This window comes from Vicugna pacos, chromosome 16 (genome assembly GCF_048564905.1).
Source record: "Vicugna pacos chromosome 16, VicPac4, whole genome shotgun sequence".
In the NCBI taxonomy this organism is placed as follows: Eukaryota; Metazoa; Chordata; class Mammalia; order Artiodactyla; family Camelidae; genus Vicugna; species Vicugna pacos.
Window position 1 is genome coordinate 53,626,725 of NC_133002.1, and position 20,614 is coordinate 53,647,338.

The 20,614-nt window shown below is 38.0% G+C and overlaps 1 protein-coding gene and 1 long non-coding RNA gene across 4 annotated transcripts in view; one reads left to right on the top strand and one right to left on the bottom strand.

Moving 5' to 3' along the window:
- LOC116283705 (uncharacterized) overlaps positions 1 to 20,614 on the bottom strand; it is a 151,675-nt gene that overhangs the window by 79,372 nt on the left and 51,689 nt on the right. For both annotated transcript variants that reach the window (XR_012059802.1, XR_012059803.1), the window contains exon 2: positions 10,589 to 10,781. This is a non-coding gene — a long non-coding RNA (uncharacterized lncRNA). The remainder of the gene's footprint in view (positions 1 to 10,588; positions 10,782 to 20,614) is intronic.
- MAP2K6 (mitogen-activated protein kinase kinase 6) overlaps positions 1 to 20,614 on the top strand; it is a 116,594-nt gene that overhangs the window by 62,618 nt on the left and 33,362 nt on the right. For both annotated transcript variants that reach the window (XM_072939483.1, XM_072939484.1), the window contains exon 2: positions 11,692 to 11,758. In XM_072939483.1, the coding sequence (XP_072795584.1) occupies positions 11,692 to 11,758 (67 nt within the window). The remainder of the gene's footprint in view (positions 1 to 11,691; positions 11,759 to 20,614) is intronic.

Genomic DNA, 20,614 nt, shown 5'->3' on the forward strand with positions numbered 1-20,614 from the left:
AAGCAAAGTGTTTTAAAAAATTACAGCAGCATCTTTTTTTAAGATGAAAAGCTAGAATGAGTTCTCTTAAACTCAGGATCAGGTGACGATGCCTTTAATAGCCATGAATATTTAGTAATTTTTGGACATGGCATCCAATGAACTTAGTTAAGAGGACTATATAAGAGATATAAAAATTAACAAGATGTGTAAAATTAATTGAGAAAAAAATGGACAGATTAACAGGTGGTATTGGGACAAGTATCTAACTATTTGGGGAAGAGGAAAGAAGGTTCCTGCCTTATGAAAGTGCAGAGGCCATGAAGTAATATAAAAATTTTGATTTTGTATAATCAAGGAGGAAAAATCCAACCCAAGCAGGTAGACACACTTGCATATGTGTGTGTGTGTGTGTTTCTGTGTGTTGCAATACAAACTACAAAAAGGGGCAATGTCTCCTCTTAACAAAGAAAACAATAATAATAACTTAATATAAAAATGAGGAAATAGCTTGAACAGATAGGTCACAGAAACAAAACTAAGATGTCAGTATTCATATAAAAATATTCAACTTCATTTAACATTTTTAAAGAGTGATTAAAAACAATGAGGTAACTTTCTTAAATTACAAAATTGACAAAGATTAAGAAGTTTAGATACCAAGTATTGTTGAGGGATTATTCATTTATTCATTTATTTCTTACTTTTTCAGTTGAGAGTTTAAGATAGCTTACTAGGATGCATAAAATCCAGGGATTTAACTTAAATTAAAAGTAAGTGAGCCCACTTGTGATGTAGTCATGCCAAACAAAAAAGTCAAGTTTCAATCTGATCAAGCTCTAGCTAACAGAGGGATATGTGAATCAACAACAAGAGATATGATCAGTATAATCTAGCAGGAAACTTTACACGGCAAATGACCGGATTTCTTCAACAGAACAATTGCTTTGGGGGAGGGGAAGAGGAGGGAGAGCTTATAGTTTAAAAGGGGCCTAAGAAACTTTATCAACTAATCGTAAAACATGGACCTATTTTTTTTTTAAAGCTTTTTAAAAAGAAAACTTTATTTGTGTAACTTTGTAGAAAGTAATCTCATGAGTTTTCAAATTAAAAACTTTTACTGAGATAACACTGGTTTATAATGTTATATAAGCTACATGTGTACAACTGAATACATTACAGTGTGCTCACCACCAAGAATTTAGTGTTCCCCATCCCCATACAGTTGACCTCCTTTTACCTGTTTTGCCCTCCCTTCTTCCCTCACCGGTAACCACTGTTCTGTTCTCTGTATCTGTGTTTATTTGTTTGGTTTGTTTGTTTATTTATTTATTTATTTATTAATATAACATGTACTTCATTTTAATCCTAATTGAAACACAACTTGATTTAATAATATTTAGAATATTTATAAATAAGGTATTTATGAGACAATTAGAATTTTGAACACTGAGTAGATATTAAGAAATTACTTATTGTTTATGTATGATAAGGGTCTTGTGGTTACATTTCTTAAAATAGTCCATTTCTTTGAGAGATATTTGATGAACCATTTATGGATGAAACGATTTGAGTCTGAGAAAGTGGGTGGGGTATAAATGAAATAAAATTGGCCATGAGTCGATATTTGTTGAGCTGGGGAATGGGTCCACAGAGGTTGATTGTAACTGTTTTGTTTACTTTCTAATAGATTTACAATATTCCATAATAAAATGTTATTAAGAGGGTGGGTAAGACAGAAACAGAGCCACAAAAAACACTGAGTCAGTAATGAATATGAGTATGCGTGCCAGTTTGGGCCTAAGCTTTTTAGCCTCAGCCCACAGAACGAAACACATAGAGAAACATTCACTTCATCCATAGGCAGAGACTGATCAATTATACAGGGGAAACCAGCTCTTGTTACTGGTAACATACATTCCCCCCACCCCAAGAGTCTTTATAATGAAGACTATAAGACTTAGAAGACTGTAAGACTTAGGAGTTAATAAAAAAACCACCTTACAGAGGTGACTTTCAGAGGCCCTCTTGTAGGTATGCCTCAATGGGCTCATCAAGGACCTCTTTTTAAGGTGACCTTAAGGTCAGTGACATCATGGTAGAATGCAGCTCAATAAAAGAAGTTGGATGAGGCTAGTGGAGAAGCAGAATAGACTTTGTACTGGTAGCACTCTAAGAAGAGATAGGGATCAAGAACCTTTCTGTGTATTTCTTTGCATCTCTTAGTTTTCAAGCAGCTGGTTGAATCAACGTTATGACTTGATAGTTTTCCTTGGCTAAAAGGGAGGTGATCACAGTGCTATTAACATCGTGATCTTAGACCAAAAGGGAAAAAGAATCTATTTCTCCCAAGAAAAAAAATGCAGTCTTCTTACTTCCCTCTTTTTTTTTTAACTATTAAAAGAGAGTTTTCTGTTATTCAGTAGCTATTTAAGAAGATGTTTGTATTTTGGAAAATTCCAAACATACCCAAAGGTAGACATATAATGAACCTCCATGTATCCATCACTCAGCTTTGACAAATCACCTACTCACAGATAATCTTATTTCATCTATACCTTTATCCCCTCTCCCCATATTACTTTGAGGCATATCCTAGAATCACATTATTTCATTGGCACATTTTCAATATTTAGCTTTAAAATAAGTGCTATTTTTAAAAGCTAACGAAAACTTAGTATGCATTTTGAAAAGATGGGACACATCGCTCAATTTCTTGGCAACCTGTTGGCATATTTTTATCATAAAGTTGTATTTTTTAACACCCCTATGACATTTCCTTTTAATAAAGACTCATGAATGAAGCAGCATACAAATGAGGAAGGAGGTGAGCACAGATGGTGGGGATTCCCCTCCTAACGACCGCCCTCCCCACTACCTTAGCTCAGGCTCAGACCACAACTGGAAGGCAGTTGGCTGTGATTTACTTTCAGGTTCTTTCAAGAGCACAAAGTCAATGCCAAACGGTTAATGTGACAAAACAGAATTCAGCTCAAGCAGGTCTGCAAAGAGAACTTCCATCCCATGAAGCTGTAAGAAAACCCACTGTCTGCTTTCACTCTTTTGCAAGTAGAACCTTTTCCGAGGAGTCGATGCTGGCTTTTCTCCTTGGACATGGCCAGAGATTCTGGGTGTCCCTTCACTGAGTCTCCATTCACATCTCATTCTCTCAGAATGTTCTTGCCTTGGCTGCCTTCTCTTGTCCTTCTTGTTTCCCTGCCTGTCTCATTCAACTTTCTGCTTCTCTGTTTGTCACTCTGAGATCTGCAGTCCCCCCCCCAATCCATTTCTTAAGCCCCACGTGCCTGCTTGAAATCTGCCACGTGTCCCTCCAGCTTATCCTTAGCACGTCTGAATTGGAACTCATTACCTGCCTTCTCCCACCTCCCACCCAAAATGCCCTGACTTTCCTTTTTTTAATTAATTTTGTCTCGGTGTGGAAACGCCAGATTGCTACTACTATTACGGCTACAGCTTAGCTTCTGACCTTCTGTACCTCTTATCCAGGAAACCACTAGAGCCCGTCGATTTTGCCTCTGCAGAGCTGAAGCAGCTTATTTATTACCACGTTGGTCTCTCCCTCTTATTCTTTTGAGCCCAGTGTTTGCTCTGTACGTGGGCACGGAAGGCATGGGGTCTGGCTTTGCAGAGCTTGCATTCTAGTGGGAAAGATGGGTGAGCAGGTAGGTTCGACCAATCAGTATAAGAAGGAAGACACTGAAGATACGTGTAGAGTCCTGTGACCACGCAGATAAGGGACATTTAATGTATGGTTTTTTTTGTTTTTTGTTTTTTTTTAATGGAAGGCTTCCTGGAGGAGAACATGCTTGAGCTGAGTGTTGAAGTTGACCAGGGGTGATAGGTGATAACATTCCAGGGAGAATATGAGCAAAAGACCTGAAAGCTTAAACCTCCAAGGCATGTATATGTGGATTTGTTTAGGTGTACACACGTGCAGTGTATGTGTGTACCACGGTTTCAAAACATCCTGCAGATATTAGATTAATCTTGTTACTTTTTTTTAAATTATTTTTTGAAATACAGATAGCATGGCAGGACACTCCTCTACTGAAAAACATAGATGACTTTTCTTCCTAAATCTGAAAATTAAATACTGTTAGTTACAGGACTTCAGTTTTTGCCTCCAACCTCCCCTCCAGCCTTCTCTCTGCTACCATCCTTCACTCTGTCCAAAGTAGACAACTCACAGTCTTGAATACACCACAGTGCCTTCTCCCACCATTGTGAGCTCATCCTCCTTCTGCTTGGAATCTCACTGTTGTCTTCCCATGTTCTGATTGTCACAACCCTACCCATTATCTTTTAAAAATTTCTTTTCATAGAAACATTAAATATATATAAAAAGAAGACATAGTAGTATAATGAACCATCATGTACCCTCAAATCCTACCAATTATCAAAGGGCCACCTAAAATACTACTTATCCAGTGAGACTTTTTTTTTTCCTTTTCCCTTGCCTGATTTCCTCTCTCCTGCTTTGAACCTCCTGTATTCACGGTGCGAAACTTGTATTGTGCATCACGCTTGCTCTCTGATATTACAGGAATTGGTCTGTCTTATTCCCTGACTCTTTCAAAGCAGAATTTGTAGTTCAGTGAAGTTTTTGTCCCTTGCCATGTCTACTTTGGTGGATTATTGACAGTTTCAGGTCAAAGCTATAGATGTCCCAGTGAGGAACTTCGTTTGGTGTTTCTTATTGGCCAGAAAGAACTGATTGGTGATAGGGGAAATGACAGAAACTGGGGGGAGGTGACCTTGTCATCATAAAGAAAGAAATGGTAAAAAAAAAAAGGAAACCCATTACTTAGATACACTTGACGAGGGGTTCTTGACCTGGCTGGGATCTTCAATCACTTGTGGAGTTAAAAAAAAAAAAAAGTGATACAGCCACTTTGGAAGACAGTTTGGCTGTTTCTTACAAGTCTAACGCACTCTACCATATGGCCCTGCAATCATACTCCTTCTGTTCACACAAAAACCTGTGCACAGATGTTTATAAGCAGCTTCATTCAAAGTTGCCAAAACTCAGAAGCAACCAAGATGCCCTTCAGTAGGTGAATGGATTAATTAACTGTGGTATATCCAGACAATGGACTATTACTCAGTGCTAAAAAGAAATGAGCTGTCAAGCCATGAAAAAACATGGAAGAACCTTAAATGCATATTACTAAGAGAAAGAAGCCAATCAGAAAAGGAGATATATATATATATATATATATATATAATTAAGATCATACAGTATATATATATTATATATATTTATATATAATATATATATATTAATTATATAATATATAAATATATATGTATATTTATATATTATATAATTATATAAATATATATATAAATTATATATATAATATATATAAATAAATTTATATATATTATATATATAATATATAAAATATATATATATAAATTATATAAATATATATAATATATAAATATATATATAATATAATTATATATTATAATATATATATATTATATTATATATATATAATATATATATATTAAGATCATACAGTATATATCCTAATTATGTGACATTCTGGCAAAACAATGGATACAGTGAACAGAGCAGTGGTTGCCAGAGGCTTTGGGGAAGGAGGGGTGAATAGACGGAGTACAGAGGATTTTTTAAAGACAGTGAAAATACTCTGTATGATACTTATAATGGTAGATACATAGTATACACTTGTCCAAATGCACAAGATGTACCAAGAATGAACCCTAAGGTAAAACATGGACTTTGAATGATGATGTGTCAATTTAGGTTCATCATTTGTAACAAATGCAGTGCTCTGGTTGGGGATGTTGATAAAGGGGGAGGCTCTGCATGTACGGAGACAGGGAGGTCTATGGGAAATCTCCGTACCTTCCCTTCAATTTTGCTAAGAACCTAGAACTGCTCTAAAAAATTAAAGTCCTTTATGAAAAATAAGGATTCTGAGGCCTTGCTCTCAGAGATTTGAGTCTATAAAGCTGAAATAGTTCCCATACTCAGTGGAAACCAAGAGACTACAGTTCAAGATTGATGAGATGTTTGAAAAATATAATTTTCACATAAAGAACGCAAGAGGGGAAGATCGGTGGACAGCATCTGAATAAACAAGCTGCCCATTCAGGAGACATTCTGTTCCATTCCTATTTTTAAAATATAAGCACAAACATGGGAGGGAGAAAAGAAACTACTATTTAGTGAGTACTTGTTATATACTAGGCTTCTTTACACATATCGTGCCAACTGAATTAGTGACCCGAGTCTCTCATCTCCAGTTTGTAGGTGCAGAAACTGAGTTTAGGAAACATTCTCAGGGTCACAAGGTTAATCACTGGCACAGCTAGGATTTTAAAATGACGTCTTACTGATGTTCAAGCTTGTACTATTTCTACTCCATTCTGTTTTTTGTTTTTTTTACTTAAAGTGTAGTTGATTTACAATATTATATTAGCTTCAGATGTAACAACATAGTAATTCAATATTTTTACAGATTATACTTAAAATTTTTTTGAAGGTCTCAATACTAAAATTCAAAACAGTTGAAAAAAAGAGCAACAGATGTTCAGTCAACAAACACTGACAATGTGTAGGCACTGGGCAAAACTGCTGCCATTAGTTGAATGTTTATGGAAGAGATTGATAATAAATAAGTAATAAATAAATTCAGAAGTGAATACATACATGGAAGAGTACAGTGATTTGAGATAGTGAGAAAAGATATGAGGAATAAAAATGGCAGGTGGTCGTGGAGACCCATCTTAAGATAGAGTGGACATTTTAAACCGGAAGAGTGGAGGTTTAGTAAAGTTGCACTGAGTTCATATGGTGTTCGAGATGCCAGCATGTGGAAGCTGGCAGGTGTGGACAAGGATCCTTGAGGAGTGTTCAGGAAGGTCTGGGAAGGTTCTGTGGGTCCCATGATCAGTGAGCTGAATTTGGAAGATGGAAATCTGGTCCACAAAAGGCCTGGAGCACCCCCCAAGCAGAGAGATGCAAAGGTAAAGGCAGGGTTTCAGGAGAGTCATCTGCCTGCTTGAAATAAAAATGACTGCGCGTTTTAAAATGAGCTTTGCCGCTTTCCTTCTCTAAATTTTATGTAATTCCAAAGAAATTTGGCATACTGGTTGGAGTCTCCATGGTGGGTTAGGTCCAGTGGTTTGGGGGGACGGAGGTATTTGTGTCCACTTTCGTATCGCTGTTGTAAAGCCAGTTCTCTCCCCATACTCCCCTCCCTCTGCCCTGCCCCCCTTAGTTGCTTTGCATCTGATCATTGCAATTTAATAACATTTAATGACACTTCTCTGCCGATTTTAGTGCCAGCCACCTCTGGAACTTAAGCCTAGATGCAAGTATTAAAGCAAGGGCAGCCAAAGCCTCCAGGTTGCCAGTTATTTGGCTGGAAATCCATTCACATTGGGAAACAGATTTTTAAAATAAATTTGGCACTGGGAGCAAAGCCATCCTTTTGTAAAGCTGTGTCAATAACTGTAAACCCTCACAATCATGTCCCCCCACCCAACCCTCGGCCAAGCTGACAAATATTTAGGTGTCAGCATATCCTCACGACGTCACCTCCTGTTGACCCTGTGGGATTCTCTGGCTGTTTGGGTTGGCACTGGAGCACGATCTTCTGTTTTATGTAATAAGGCACATGAGAGAAGTCCTTTGTGCTTAGCTTCTCCGAGCGGGTGCTGAGCAAGAGGTCTTGTGTACCCCATCATTTTCTGTATGGTCAGAGCTAGTGAACATTTCTGTGGCCTGGTAAATGTTTTCTAACTACTGGCAAGTTTTGGGGTTTTTTTTTCAGTGCCATTTTGCTCCAGGCTGGGATCATAATGACCCAGCTTTGGTTTAAGATGAGTTTTGCAAATACATGTGTGTCGTGGGACTACAATATTTTCAGAGAAAAGAGGCATGCGTGTGACACTGGCTGATGTAACACAGTACCACATACGCTCAATCAGGCCGAGGATGTTTTTAGCCTTTGCAGGTTGTACCAAGCAGAGGGCAAAACTGGTTGAGATCTGCAGACATGCACAGAATTTCCTCCTTCTGAGAACGCTTGTTACTAGCATGTGATGTAACATGGAGCCTATTTTCTGATATATTTTTCAGTTTTACTTTAGAATATCAAGTGAAAAGGCCATTTATCATAGTTGGCCACTTAATTTTATTATTCACATTGCTCCCTCTTATTAATTTTTTTTTATCACGGTGTTAAATGTTAGAGTCAGGTGTTGGCAGCCTTGTGAAGGGGAACAGATTGCTTTGAAATAAACACAGCTGGAAACAGACCACGTATTGTTTTCCTTTCTTTTAAGAAATGAAAGAGGCATTTACAGAAAGGCTGGAGAACGCTGTACTGTCCAGAATTACTTTATAAATTTATTCCTCCCAGCCTGGTTAGTGATTAATGTCACGTCTTGATGTCCAGATGGACCCACTTCCCTACTCCCTTTCTGAAGCTGGAGTTTTCCGGGGAATGATAAACTTGCAGAGGTTTGGGGCAATCTGCACTGGAGGAAGGGGAGGAGTCTGTGCAGTTCTGCCTCACTCGGCTGAAGTGTGGTCTCCGGAGCTAAGTCAAGAATGCCTTCTGTGGGGTTTTCTTCTGCTCACTCTCCTTGCAGCCTTGAACATCTCATCAGAGTCACTTCTGCTGGTCTCTTACTGGGTTACTCTTTCACTGATGGGCAAGTAAGTGAATTATGGAATGCTAGTGTGTGCCTTTGTGATTTTTGTTTTATTTGATCTACTTAAAAAAAAAGGGCAGGGTGTTTTCTAACGGTGTGATTCAACTAGGGTTTGTGTCTCCTAGAATTCTTTTTCTTCTTGTCAGAGGAGAACCAGGGGTCTTCTTTTCCCACACCTAGAAGACTTCATTGTTGTTTTGGTCATTTATTCCTTTAATCACTGTGCTAAAAAGTTTTCTCTCTCTCTCTTTCTTTTACTATTTCTTTGTACAGATGTTTTGATGATTTATTGGGTCATAGCTTAATATTGATTGCTATTAAGGAATTACTAATAATTAATTGCTGTGGTGTAATAATTCACTGCTATGTTAGTTTTTCAAAGGTGGTTTTCTCCATAAATAGCTATTTCTCTTGACATATATATTGTAAGAGCTGAGTTAGAAGTGAAGAAGAGAGATATAGGAACTTAAGAGTAACGTTGGAAAAGAATAAACTAATGCTATTTGCAGCAACAGGGATGGACTTGGAGATCATCATACTAAGTTAACTAAGCCAGACAGAGAAAGAAAAATACCATATGGTATCACTTATATGTAGAATCTTAAAAAAAAATGACACAAATGAACGTGTGTGTAAAACAGACATAGAAAACAAACATGGTTACTGAGGGGAATGGGGGTGGGGAGGGATAAATCAGGAGTTCGGGATTTGCAGATACAAACTACTGTATACAAAATAGATAAATAGCAAGGGCCTACTGTATAGCACAGAGAACTATATTCAAGACCTTGTAATGCCTATAGTGAAAAGGAGGATGAAAAGGAATATATATGTATAAATGAATCACTATGCTGTACATCAGAAATTAACACAACATTGTAAATTGACTATACTTCAATTAAAAATAAAGAGTAATGTTTGCTTTTGGCTTGTTTAAATGGCATCTGAGGAGACTTCTTCACAGGCAAAATATACTTTAGTTTCATTTTGTTTTGTTTTATCTGGGACAACTACAGGGTTGTATCTGCTGGGATTACCTGAATTGTCTGGCACCTGTGTTGGAATCTGTATGCTGTTACCTGGACAAGTCAAACTTGCCATTTGTTCCTCCCTGGAGTATCTCATTTAAAATACCCTTCTCTATCTATTTGGCTGAGGCCCATGGATGGGAATTATTGGACTGGCCGTGTACCTATGTGGATTCCCAGAATCAGATCCGGCACTTAGCATCGTTCTGGTACATAGTACAGCTCAGCGTATGGTCAATAATTGACCGACGTGCTAAATGGCCACCTGAGCTCCAGGAATGGGAAAGTAAATGGTGAGTTTTGAATTCTTATAAAACACATGGATAAGTCCAAATGAGGAGAAAATTGAGAAAACCTGTTACAATGAAGGTGGTTCTAAAAGGCTTTCTCTGTGTTTATTACTGCCAAGCACATTGCTTGCTGGCTTTATACAGCTTGGCAGAATTGATCTAGATTTTTGGAGTTTGAAGGCATAGGGGAAAAATTCTCAATTGTACATTTTACTGGGCTATGTTCTGTTCATGAATTTCTTAAATGATTTATTTTCTTTAATGAGGCTGTACAGATTGTTTCTCTAAATGATTATAGTTAACAGCTACTTAAGGTATTCCATTGCTTTTTCATCTGTGTTATCTCATGGTTCTCACATCAGTCCAGTAAGGTAGGTATTGATGTCACGAGAGCATTTTATAATTGAGGATATCAAGAGTCAGGTGAAAAGTGACTCTGGAGGTCATTGGTGAGGGAAGGGACCAGATGTAAGCTGCTTTTTTAAAAACTCATAATCCCATCCCCGCCCTGCCCCATTCTCTCTGGTCACTTCTAAATGTCATCCATTGTGGAACAGAGGGAAGAGCTCCCACCTGCGTATCTGGAGACCTGGATTCTGATTCTGACTAGGTCATTGCTGGCTCTCTGATGCTGAGCAATAACTGAAGTCTTTGGATGTCCTTTTCATGCAAGGCGGTTACAGTATTTAATTTCTTAATTTTCCATGCAGCTTCAGGATCTCTCTTTAGGGCCTTAACCAGGGCTTGTGTCAGCCTGTACTGCTCCCTGCAAAGTGGAGAAAAGGCGAGAAAGACAGTGAACCCTTGGGTATTCTATTCAGCTCCTTTTTGCTTTCTCATGCCAAGTGCGAAGAGACACAGATCTCTTTAGGTGAGGAAAATCTCAGGCCCTTACAAGACTGGTTTCTCTGATCACTTTTGAGCTGCCATTTCTCAGTCTGTTCTTTTTAACTCATCAACAAAAGTATCTGAGCCAGGCTCTCTTGTGGTTTCAGCCCAGGAGGGTGAACACATCAGTTATGTTCCCATCTGCCCCCAAAGAAATGACAGCCTCCTTGCATGAGTCCATCTGTTATCTTAATGCTTTTCTGAACAGGGTAAACATAAACAAACATTATTCTATCCCTCTCCTAGGTGTTTCAGCTTATGGCAGGTGGTTGACAATGGGCAGGGCAGAGCAGTGGGAAAGTGTTTTTCATTCCACCTGCATGGTTAAGTCTATCAGCCAATTGCAGATCAATTTAGAATGTAGTAGTATACTGAGATAAGCATGATTACATCTGACTGGCATTAAAAAGAAAAAAAAAACTATAACCAACATCATCTACCATCACCATTGTTGTGTATAATAAAGGAAAAAAGAGGCTGGAATGTCAAACTCCCAGCAGGGAGAAAAGGGCAGGTCTTCCTGGGTAAAAAGAATTGGCATTCTTACACTGATATTTCACCCTGGACTGGTGAAAAACCTCATTCGTGACCACACTGTGTGTTTGGGAAGCTCTGCTCAACCTGGTGACTGGATGCTTGTCGCTCACGGACGTCCTGGGTAGGAAGTGGAGTTCTGAATGGGGAAATGAGACCTGCGTTCCCAGGGCCATCCCTTTTCCCTGCTGCAGTCTCTCTCCCTGCTCTCATGCTATGAGACCTTAACTTTTTCCTTCCATCTTTCCCTGTAGGCAAGAAGCGAAATCCTGGCCTTAAAATTCCAAAGGAAGCATTTGAACAACCTCAGACCAGTTCCACGTAAGTTGGCAGCATCATTATCTTAATCCAAACACGTTGAGCTTTATGGATTTCCAGGGAATGGGAATTCAGTTTTGGACTGGTGAGCGGTATCTTGACTACGGAAATAGTTGTTAGAAAGGAGAGCACTTTAAAGGGGGAAGCCATGTACTCACTGCTCTGAGACTTGAAAAGAAAAATCATACTCAGTTAGTCTACATGGAATGGGTAGCTTTTAACTCAGTGTCTCATATTATTGGTTGGTTAAAAATTCTACAAACGTGTTTGGCAGATGGGGATCCATGTAAATCCAGAAAAGTCCCTGGATATAGACTTTTTGCCTTTTCCATGTAGATCTGAGCAAACAAATAAATACCTGAGAGAGCCACTACTATAAAATTTGGGTTGAGGTGGAAAGATGGTATATGGTGAGGACTTAGCATCCTGACTCCTAAATCCTGTCCCATATAAACAGAAGGCAAAATGAGGTAATGGAACACTCCTTTATTAGCTGAGCCTCTGGATCAAATCCCTAAGTGAGCTCAAGGTCCTGGTAAAGCAGGGTACCCTCTCCCTGAGCTTCCTTCTTGTTTCCTTGTCTCTCTGTAAGGTGGGAGGGTATTTCCTGCCTGGCTGGGGCTATGACCACCTATCAGAGCATCTGCATGGGGGGAATAGAAATTCCAAGGGGCACAAAAATCATAGCAGGGGCACTACAAAGGCAGGTCAAGTACAAAGAGAGGCTATCCCAATGGAAGCCTGAATTTTTAAGGCTTTTACTCATCTACGAAAAAAGTGCCTCCTTTTGTGGAGATTTTTTGACCTTAACTGTGATTCATTTCTATCAGAAAGTGCACCCCCTGGTGTTGGAATGTGCTAGTAAATATGATCATGTCATGCATGACTTTGCTGAGACCATTGGCCATTGCCTCCCAGGCAACCGTATAAACACACTGTCCACTGAAGAACCTCTGAGGACAGAGCAGAGGGGAGGGCTACTCATCAGGGCCTTGGACTGTAGCTCAAGGAGCCAAATTCAAGTGAGTCTGTTCCTTTCATCCTTTCAAAAGGATCTGCAGGAGAAAGTTCTTTCAGTCTGTGCTACCAAATTTTTCTTTTCTTTGGTCCCTCTGATTGCTTTTTCTTCCCTTGGACCTACGAACTGTCTAATTAATAACTTTTTCTCTCTGATAGGTTTCTCGGGAGCTTAGGATCAAATCCCTATGCAGGACTTTATTGGGGTACACTTTTAAAACTTGACTTTGAAATAAATGTAGACTCATAGGAGGTTGCAAAGAAATATACAGAAAAAATCCCATGTACCCTTTCCCTGGCTCGTGTCCTCCTTCTCCATGTTAACGTCTTACACAACTCCACAATCATATCAAAATCAAGAAAGTGGCACTGGCGCAAACCAGACTGTTCAGATTTCACCAGCACTATAAGCACTCATTTGTGCGTGTGTATGTGCGTGTAGCTCTATACAATTTTATCACATGTGTAGCCTTGTATAACTACAACCGCAGTCAAGATACTCAACTGTAGAGCACCACACGACTCTTTCCTACTACTCCATTAGAGCCGCACCTACCACTCACCCCTCATCCCTGGGGTCCCTAATTCCTGGCAATCACTAATCTGTTCATCCATTTTGTTACTTCATGATTGTCATGTACATGAGATCATGCATCTCCTTTTGGAGACTGGCCTCTTCCATTCAGCATAATTTCCCTGGGGTTCGTTCAAGTTATTGCATATACCCACAGTTCATTCTGTGTTACTGCTGAATACCATTCCATGGTATGGATATAACGTGTGTTATGTGTTAAACCCTTTAGCCTTTGAAGGAAATACGAGTAGTTTCCAGTTTGGGGCTGTTACATGAGTAAAGCTGCTGTGAACATTCACGTGTAAGTTTTTGCATAAAAATAAGTCTTCATTTCTCTGGGATGTAAGTCCAGTGGTGCAATTCCTGGGTTATATGGTAAGTTCATTTTTTAGTTTTGAAAGAACTGCCAAATATTTCCCAGGGTGATTGTGCCATGTTATAGTCTTACCAAAAACGTATGAATGACCCGGTGTCTCTGCATCCCTGTCAACGTTACCACTGTTTTTCATTTTAGCTGCTCTGACAGATGTGTGGTGATATATCATTGCTGTTTTAATTTTCATTTCTCTAATGGCTACTGATGTTGAATACTTTCGGTGTTTATTTTCCATGCACATATTTTCTTTGGTGAAACGTCTGTGCACTTCTTTGCCTATTATCTAATCAGATTTTTTTTTTTGATGTTGAGTTTTGAGAGTTCTTTATATATCCAAAACACAAAAGAGTTTGTCAGATATGTGATTCAAGAACACTGTCTCCCAGTCTGTAATGGGTCTTTTTGTCTCTCTACTTTGATGAAGTCCAGTCGATCAGTTTTTCCTCTTACGGATTATGTTTTTGGTGACAAGTTTAAGAACCCTTTGCTTAGTCCTGGGTCATGTAAATTTTCTCTGATGTTCTTTTTTAGAAGATTTATAATTTTACATTTTAGATTTAAGTCTATGATACATTTTGAGTTTAATTTTTGTACAAGGTGTGAGGTTTAGGTTGGGCTTTATTTTTTTTGCCAATAGATTTCTAATTGCTCCAATGCCATTTGCTGAAAAGGCTCTCCCTCCTCCACTGAATTGCTTTTGCTCCTTTCTCACATACTAACTGGGCATGTTTGTTTGGATCTATTTCTGGGTTCTCTATTCTGTTCTGTTGATCTGTGTGTCTGTCCAGTATCACACTGTCTTGATACCTGCAGCTATGTAGTAAGCCGTAACATTGGGAAAAGTGGTTCCTCCCACTTCATTCTTCTTTTTCAGAACTATTTTGGTTATTCTAGGGCTATTCTCTTTTCATATTAGCTTTAGGATAATTTTATCTATAACTACAAATAAACTTGCTGAGATTTTTGATAGGAATTGTGTTTAACCTCTAGATCAACTGAGGGAGAACTGGCATCTTTACTACACAAAATCATTCAGTCCATGAATGTGGTAGATTTTTCCAAGTATTTAGATTTTCTTTGATTTCTTCCATCATGATTTTATAGTTTTCGTCATACAGATTCTCTACATTAGGCTTTGTTAAGATTCACACGTATTTTCTTTTTCAGAAGCAATTCAAATTGTATTCCACTTTTGATTTGATTTCCATTTGTTCATTGTCAGTACTTAGAAATGTGGTTGATTTTTGTAGACTATGTCTCCTGTGACCTTACTAAACCCAATTATTAGTTCTAGGAACTTTTAATGTAGATTCCTTAGAGTTTTCTGAGTAGACAGTCATACCTTCTGCAAAAAGAGAAAGTTTTATTTCTTTCTTTCCTATTATTTTTTTTAACTTTTATTTTACCTTATTTCAGTGGCAAGGATGTTCAGCACTATGTTGAATAAGATTGGTGAGAGCAGGCAACCTTGCTTTGTTCCCCAGCATAGTGGGAAAGCATTTCATCTTTCACCATTAAACCGTGGTGTTAGTTAGGTCTTTGCAGATGTTGTCTGTGAGTTTGAAGAAGTTCCTCTCTCATCGTAGTGTACTCAGAGTTTTTATTATGACTGTATATTGAATTTTGTTGAGTGCTTTTTTTGTGCATCAGTTAATGTGATTATAGATTTTTCTTTGTCCTTCTTTGCTGATATGAATTATACTGATTTTTAAAATATTGAACTAGCCTTGCATACCCCAACATAAATCCCACTTGGTTGTGGTATATTGCTTTTTACACATTGTTTGATTTGATCTGCTAAAATGTTGAATATTTTTGTGTCTTAAGTTCATGACAGATGTTGGTCTGTAGTAGGGTTTGTGTGTGTGTGTGTTTGTGTGTGCTGTTATGTTCTGGTTTTGATATTAAGGTAATGCTGACTTTATAAAATGAGTTGTTAGGAATACATTCTTCTATTTTTCTGGTAGACATTGTGTAAGGTAAGTGATAATTCTTTGAAAAAATTTGAGCTATAATTGACATAAATCATTATATTAGTTTTAGATATTCAACATAATGATTACATACATGCAATTCTTTTTTTTTTTAGTGTTTGCTAAAATTCTCCAGTGAAACAAAATGAGCTTGTATGTTCCTTTTTCTATAGTTTTTAAATTACAAATTCATTTTAATAGTTACGGGACAATTCAGATGATCTATCTTATTATAGCTAAGTATGGTAAGTTTGGTTTTTAAGGGATTGGTACATTTCTTCTAAGTTGTTGAATTTATGAAAGTAAAGTTGTTCATAGTATTTCCTAATTATTCTTTTAATGGCTGCAGGATATGTGGTGATAGCCCCCTTCTTTTTTTTTTTTTTTTTTTGCTGATATTGACACTTTGCATCATCTCCCTTCTTAATCTATTAGTCTTGCTAGAGGTTTATCAATTTTATGGATTTTTTTAAATGGTTCAACTTTGTTTTCCTTATTTTCCTGTTTTCAACTTTATTGATTTCTGCTCTTATCTTTATTATTTCCTTTAGGATATATATATATATTTAATGCTATCACTTTTATTAATTCTTTTTTTACTGAAGTACAGTCAGTTACAATATGTCAATTTCTGGTGTACAGCACAATGTCCCAGTCATGCATATACATATATATATTTGTTTTCATATTTTTTTCATTAAACATTATTACAAGATATTGAACATAGTTCCCTGTGCTATACAGAAGAAACATTTTTTAAAATCTATTTTTATATATAGTGGCTAACATTTATAAATCTCAAACTCCCAAATTTATCCCTTCCCACCCCCTTTCCTTAGTAACCATAAAATTGTTTACTATGTCTGGGAGTCTGTTTCTGTTCTGCAGATGAGTTCAGTGTCCTTTTTTTTTTTTTAGATTCCACATATAAGTGCTATCATATGGTATTTTTCTCTCTCTATCTGGCTTACTTCACTTAGAATGACTATCTCTAGGTCCATCCATGTCGCTGCAAATGGCATTATTTTATCCTTTTTGATGGCTGAGTAGTATTCCATTGTATAGATATACCGAAACTTCTTTATCCAGTCATCTGTTGATGGACATTTAGGTTGCTTCCATGTTTTGGCTATTGTAAATAGTGCTGCTATGAATAGGATATATTTTTATATCCACCTCTTAGTTGTCTTACATTCCTCCCCTTTAACATTTGCTAGTCTTCACCTTCTTCTACTTTATATGAATATTCTGTTTTTTATGAATGTTTGAAAACTACCATAAATCCTTCCTTGGTATAAACACAGTGAATAAAAATCTTTGCAAAGATTAAAAGTAGTTTCCTTGTTGTCTTTCCCTCATGTAGTAGAATAAACCTGGAATAAACTTTTCTGTTTCATAGTGTGAAGCCAGGGTCACTTCATTATTGTAAACTATGCCACATTAGCTCATGGAGAGGCTTATTATTATTATTATTATTATTATTATTATTATTATTATTATTTTAATACTGAGGCTTAAATTTGTGGAAGAAGCTTCCACATTTTGAGTTTTTCTTGGCAAGTTTTTGAGGTTGGCTTGGTGATTCTTACTGTTTATACCCTGCTGCCTTCTGCTGGACTACACAAAAATAAACAGATTGGGACAGAGCCCCTTTCTTTTTAGTGCTGTGTGTGGTCCGTTTGCTTGAGTTCTTTCTTTGGGTAACTGATGCCAATGTGTCTTTGAGATTTCTGGGCTGCCCCTCACTTGATTGGCACTCACTAATTCTAAATCAAGTCTCTGCTAGTCAGTCTTATTTAATCCTCACAAGAAACTCAAAAGGCGGTTGTTCTTACTCTCACTTTTCATAAATGAGAAGACAGACATGTACAAGGATCAGATGCCTTGCTCAGAGCAGTTGAGCACAGAGTTCAGCACTGGTGCCAGAATGCCTAGGTTCACATTTGGGATCTGAAGTTCAGCAGGTGAATATCTTAGGCAGCTTACCTAACCCTACTAAGCCTTCGTTTCCCCTTATGAAAAATGGGAATAAACACTGAAGTGGTTGCTATGAGGATTAGATGTCAGAGTCTCTGTGAAGTGTCTAGCCTAGTGCCTGTTCCAGTGTAATTTCTCAATGAAGGCAGCACTAAGTGTTGTTATTATTACTTCACTTAATAAGTGGAAGAGCTGGCATGCAAACTCAGGGCCCTCCAGCTCTCCAGCATGAGCTCTGAGTCACACCATCAGATTGCCAGGGACGGCAGCTGAATGCCACGGCTGTGAAATGAGAGGTAGGGTCTTCCACTCCTGCAGGTGAGAGGACTTCCTGACATGGATCTGGGTTCTAGTCACCATCTCTTTGAATGTGCTGACATTATTTTGTCTGTTTCAATGTCAACTCCTCACATTACAATAGAGAGAATATCCTTTAAGAGTTGTGAAAATTAAAGAAGATATTTTCTGTAAAGGGGCTAGCACAGTATCTGGCCCAAGGAGATGCCTAGTAAATATTATTAGGTTATAAGTAAACACTGTTATTAACCTTGTTGTTGTAGATGGATGATAATTGTAACAGCAACCGGTAAACGCATTACTCATGTAGAACTGTAAATAAGTATTTTAATAAACCAAAGCTGGTTGTTTATGTAAAACTCTAGTAGTAGGTGTGACCTTTGGAATACCTTTGGCCTTCCAGGGTTAGGAATTTCGTAATACGTTTGGTTCTCTCCCCAGAGGACTAAAACATTGAATAATCAACAGAGAATGTCTACCCACAGTTTAAACCTCCTGTAGGGACTCGGTGCCCCAGGCAAACTAATATGCCCAGCCCTGGACAGAACGTAGTGTCAACTAATTCAGTCCGAGCTGTCAGTCTTGGCCCCATCATTTGATGCTTTTGGCAGACTCCATGAGCCTGAAGTCCTCAGGCTTGGGTGGACTGATCATTTTCATTAGAGGAGGCCTGGGTGTCGGGGGCAGGTTTCTTGGATTCAGTCAGACTTGGACTGGAATCATGGCTTCACCACTTGGGAGCAAGTTAGTTAAACTCTAAACCAGTTTTTCATTTGGAACATGGGAATAATGGCGTGTGTGTGTGTGTGTGTGTGTGTGTGTGTGAAACCAGTTTTTCATTTGGAACATGGGAATAATGGCGCGCGCGTGTGTGTGTGTGTGTGTGTGTGTGTGTGTGTGTTTTAATTATATGAGATGCAGGTAACACACTTAGCCCGAACTTCACTATAGACTCCCTTCTCTTAGCTAAAGACTGAGCCTCGGCTTATGTGAGTTTTATTTTCAGCTCTGTTGAGGACTGTATGGATGGCTTCAGCATATCGCTGAACTTTTCTGGGTTTCATTTTTCTCATTCTGGAAAATGGCATGAAACCCTCCTATTAGGTAGAGATATAATGCAAGGTTCGCATAAAGCTAGAGTCAGCAAACTTTTTTGCAAAATATCAGAGAGTAAATATTTTGAGCTACCCAGACCACAGTGGCCTCTGCTGGAGATTCTTTGTTTTTTTTTTTTACAACCCTTTAAACGTGTAAAGTTCATTGTTAGCTGGGTCATAAACTGTAATTTGCAGAGCCCTGGTATGAATACTAGAATATTAGACCTGGAAGAGGTTTTACTCAAAACTCTCATTGAATGGCAAGGACACAGAGGGAGGTAGCGCCAAATAACTAGTGACCTTTTCTGTTGCTTTAGTGTCTGAACAATTGCAAAAGGTTTTTGACTGTTTATATTAGTCACATGTTTCAAGTAATGTTTGTCTTTATTTCAAAGTTCCACTGTAATTAGTACAAATTGTGACAACTAGAAAAAAACAGTTTTCAAGGTTTTAAAAGTGAGAAATTAGATTTTTAGAAACTTAATTCCTTTGGAAAGTGTTTCTGAAGAAAGATTCCCTGCTCAGAAACACAAGATACATAAAAACATCTCTGCCAGTCCTGGTTTTAAATTAGTGTAGGAAAACTTTACTTTAGGTATTCTATACATTTTTAAAGGGATTTTGAGGTGAGGGAGGGTTGCCATTAAAACCTTAGATTCAAGTGTATATCTGTGTTTATATTCCTACCTTTTCCTTATTTTATTTATTTAGTTAGTTTCAGCAGAAGGGGTAGAATTAAAATACATTAGGGTTGGGAAAATTGTCATGGGCCAAGGATTTTTTTTTTTTGCTGTTCCTTTCATTTTTCCTTGTATTCTCCTAGAGACAATTCTGGCCTGGAACATCCCCTTAGGGAGACCTGCATTTCCAAAACCTTTGGTCACCCTTGTTCAGGCAGCATCGAGATTCTTTTGACTTAGCTTCCAGTTGTCTTATTTGTTTGAGCATATTGTTTGTTATGTATATCTTGTTTGCTGTTTCTTGGCGTTCACTACTTTCTTCGTGATGCTTTTGGTGTATTTATTTGAAGAAAATGCTCCTCTAGGCTCCTAGTTATGTGCACAGCCAAAGCCAAACATCGTTCTCTTCAGTGGATGGTTATCAACCGAGGTAGCAATGAAGTAGTAGAAATAAGTACACACGAGGGGACTGTGGGCTCTCTTTTATGGAGACACAAAAGCAGCAGACCGCCGGCTGCTGACATGACCCCTGGGGAGTATGTACACTGGGTATGGAAGAAATATCCCAACTAGGTTAGCCTGCCTGCTAGGACAGAAAGTATTCGGACATGAAAATCTGGACACCTGGGTTACTTGTGACCTTGGGCAAGTCACTTCACCTGTCTGGACCCTTTTTTTCCTATAAAGGCAGGACTAAGTATGTTTGGAATTCCTATGATCTGTGAATTGTATGAGTTAACAGAACAATATTGTTTCTTTTAAAAAAAAAACACGTGGAAAAAGTGGTGGGATAATGGGGCATGTGGGTGCTCTTGGATGAAAGTAAATAGTTTAGTACTTATACTTACTTATAAGAATGTAATTATAC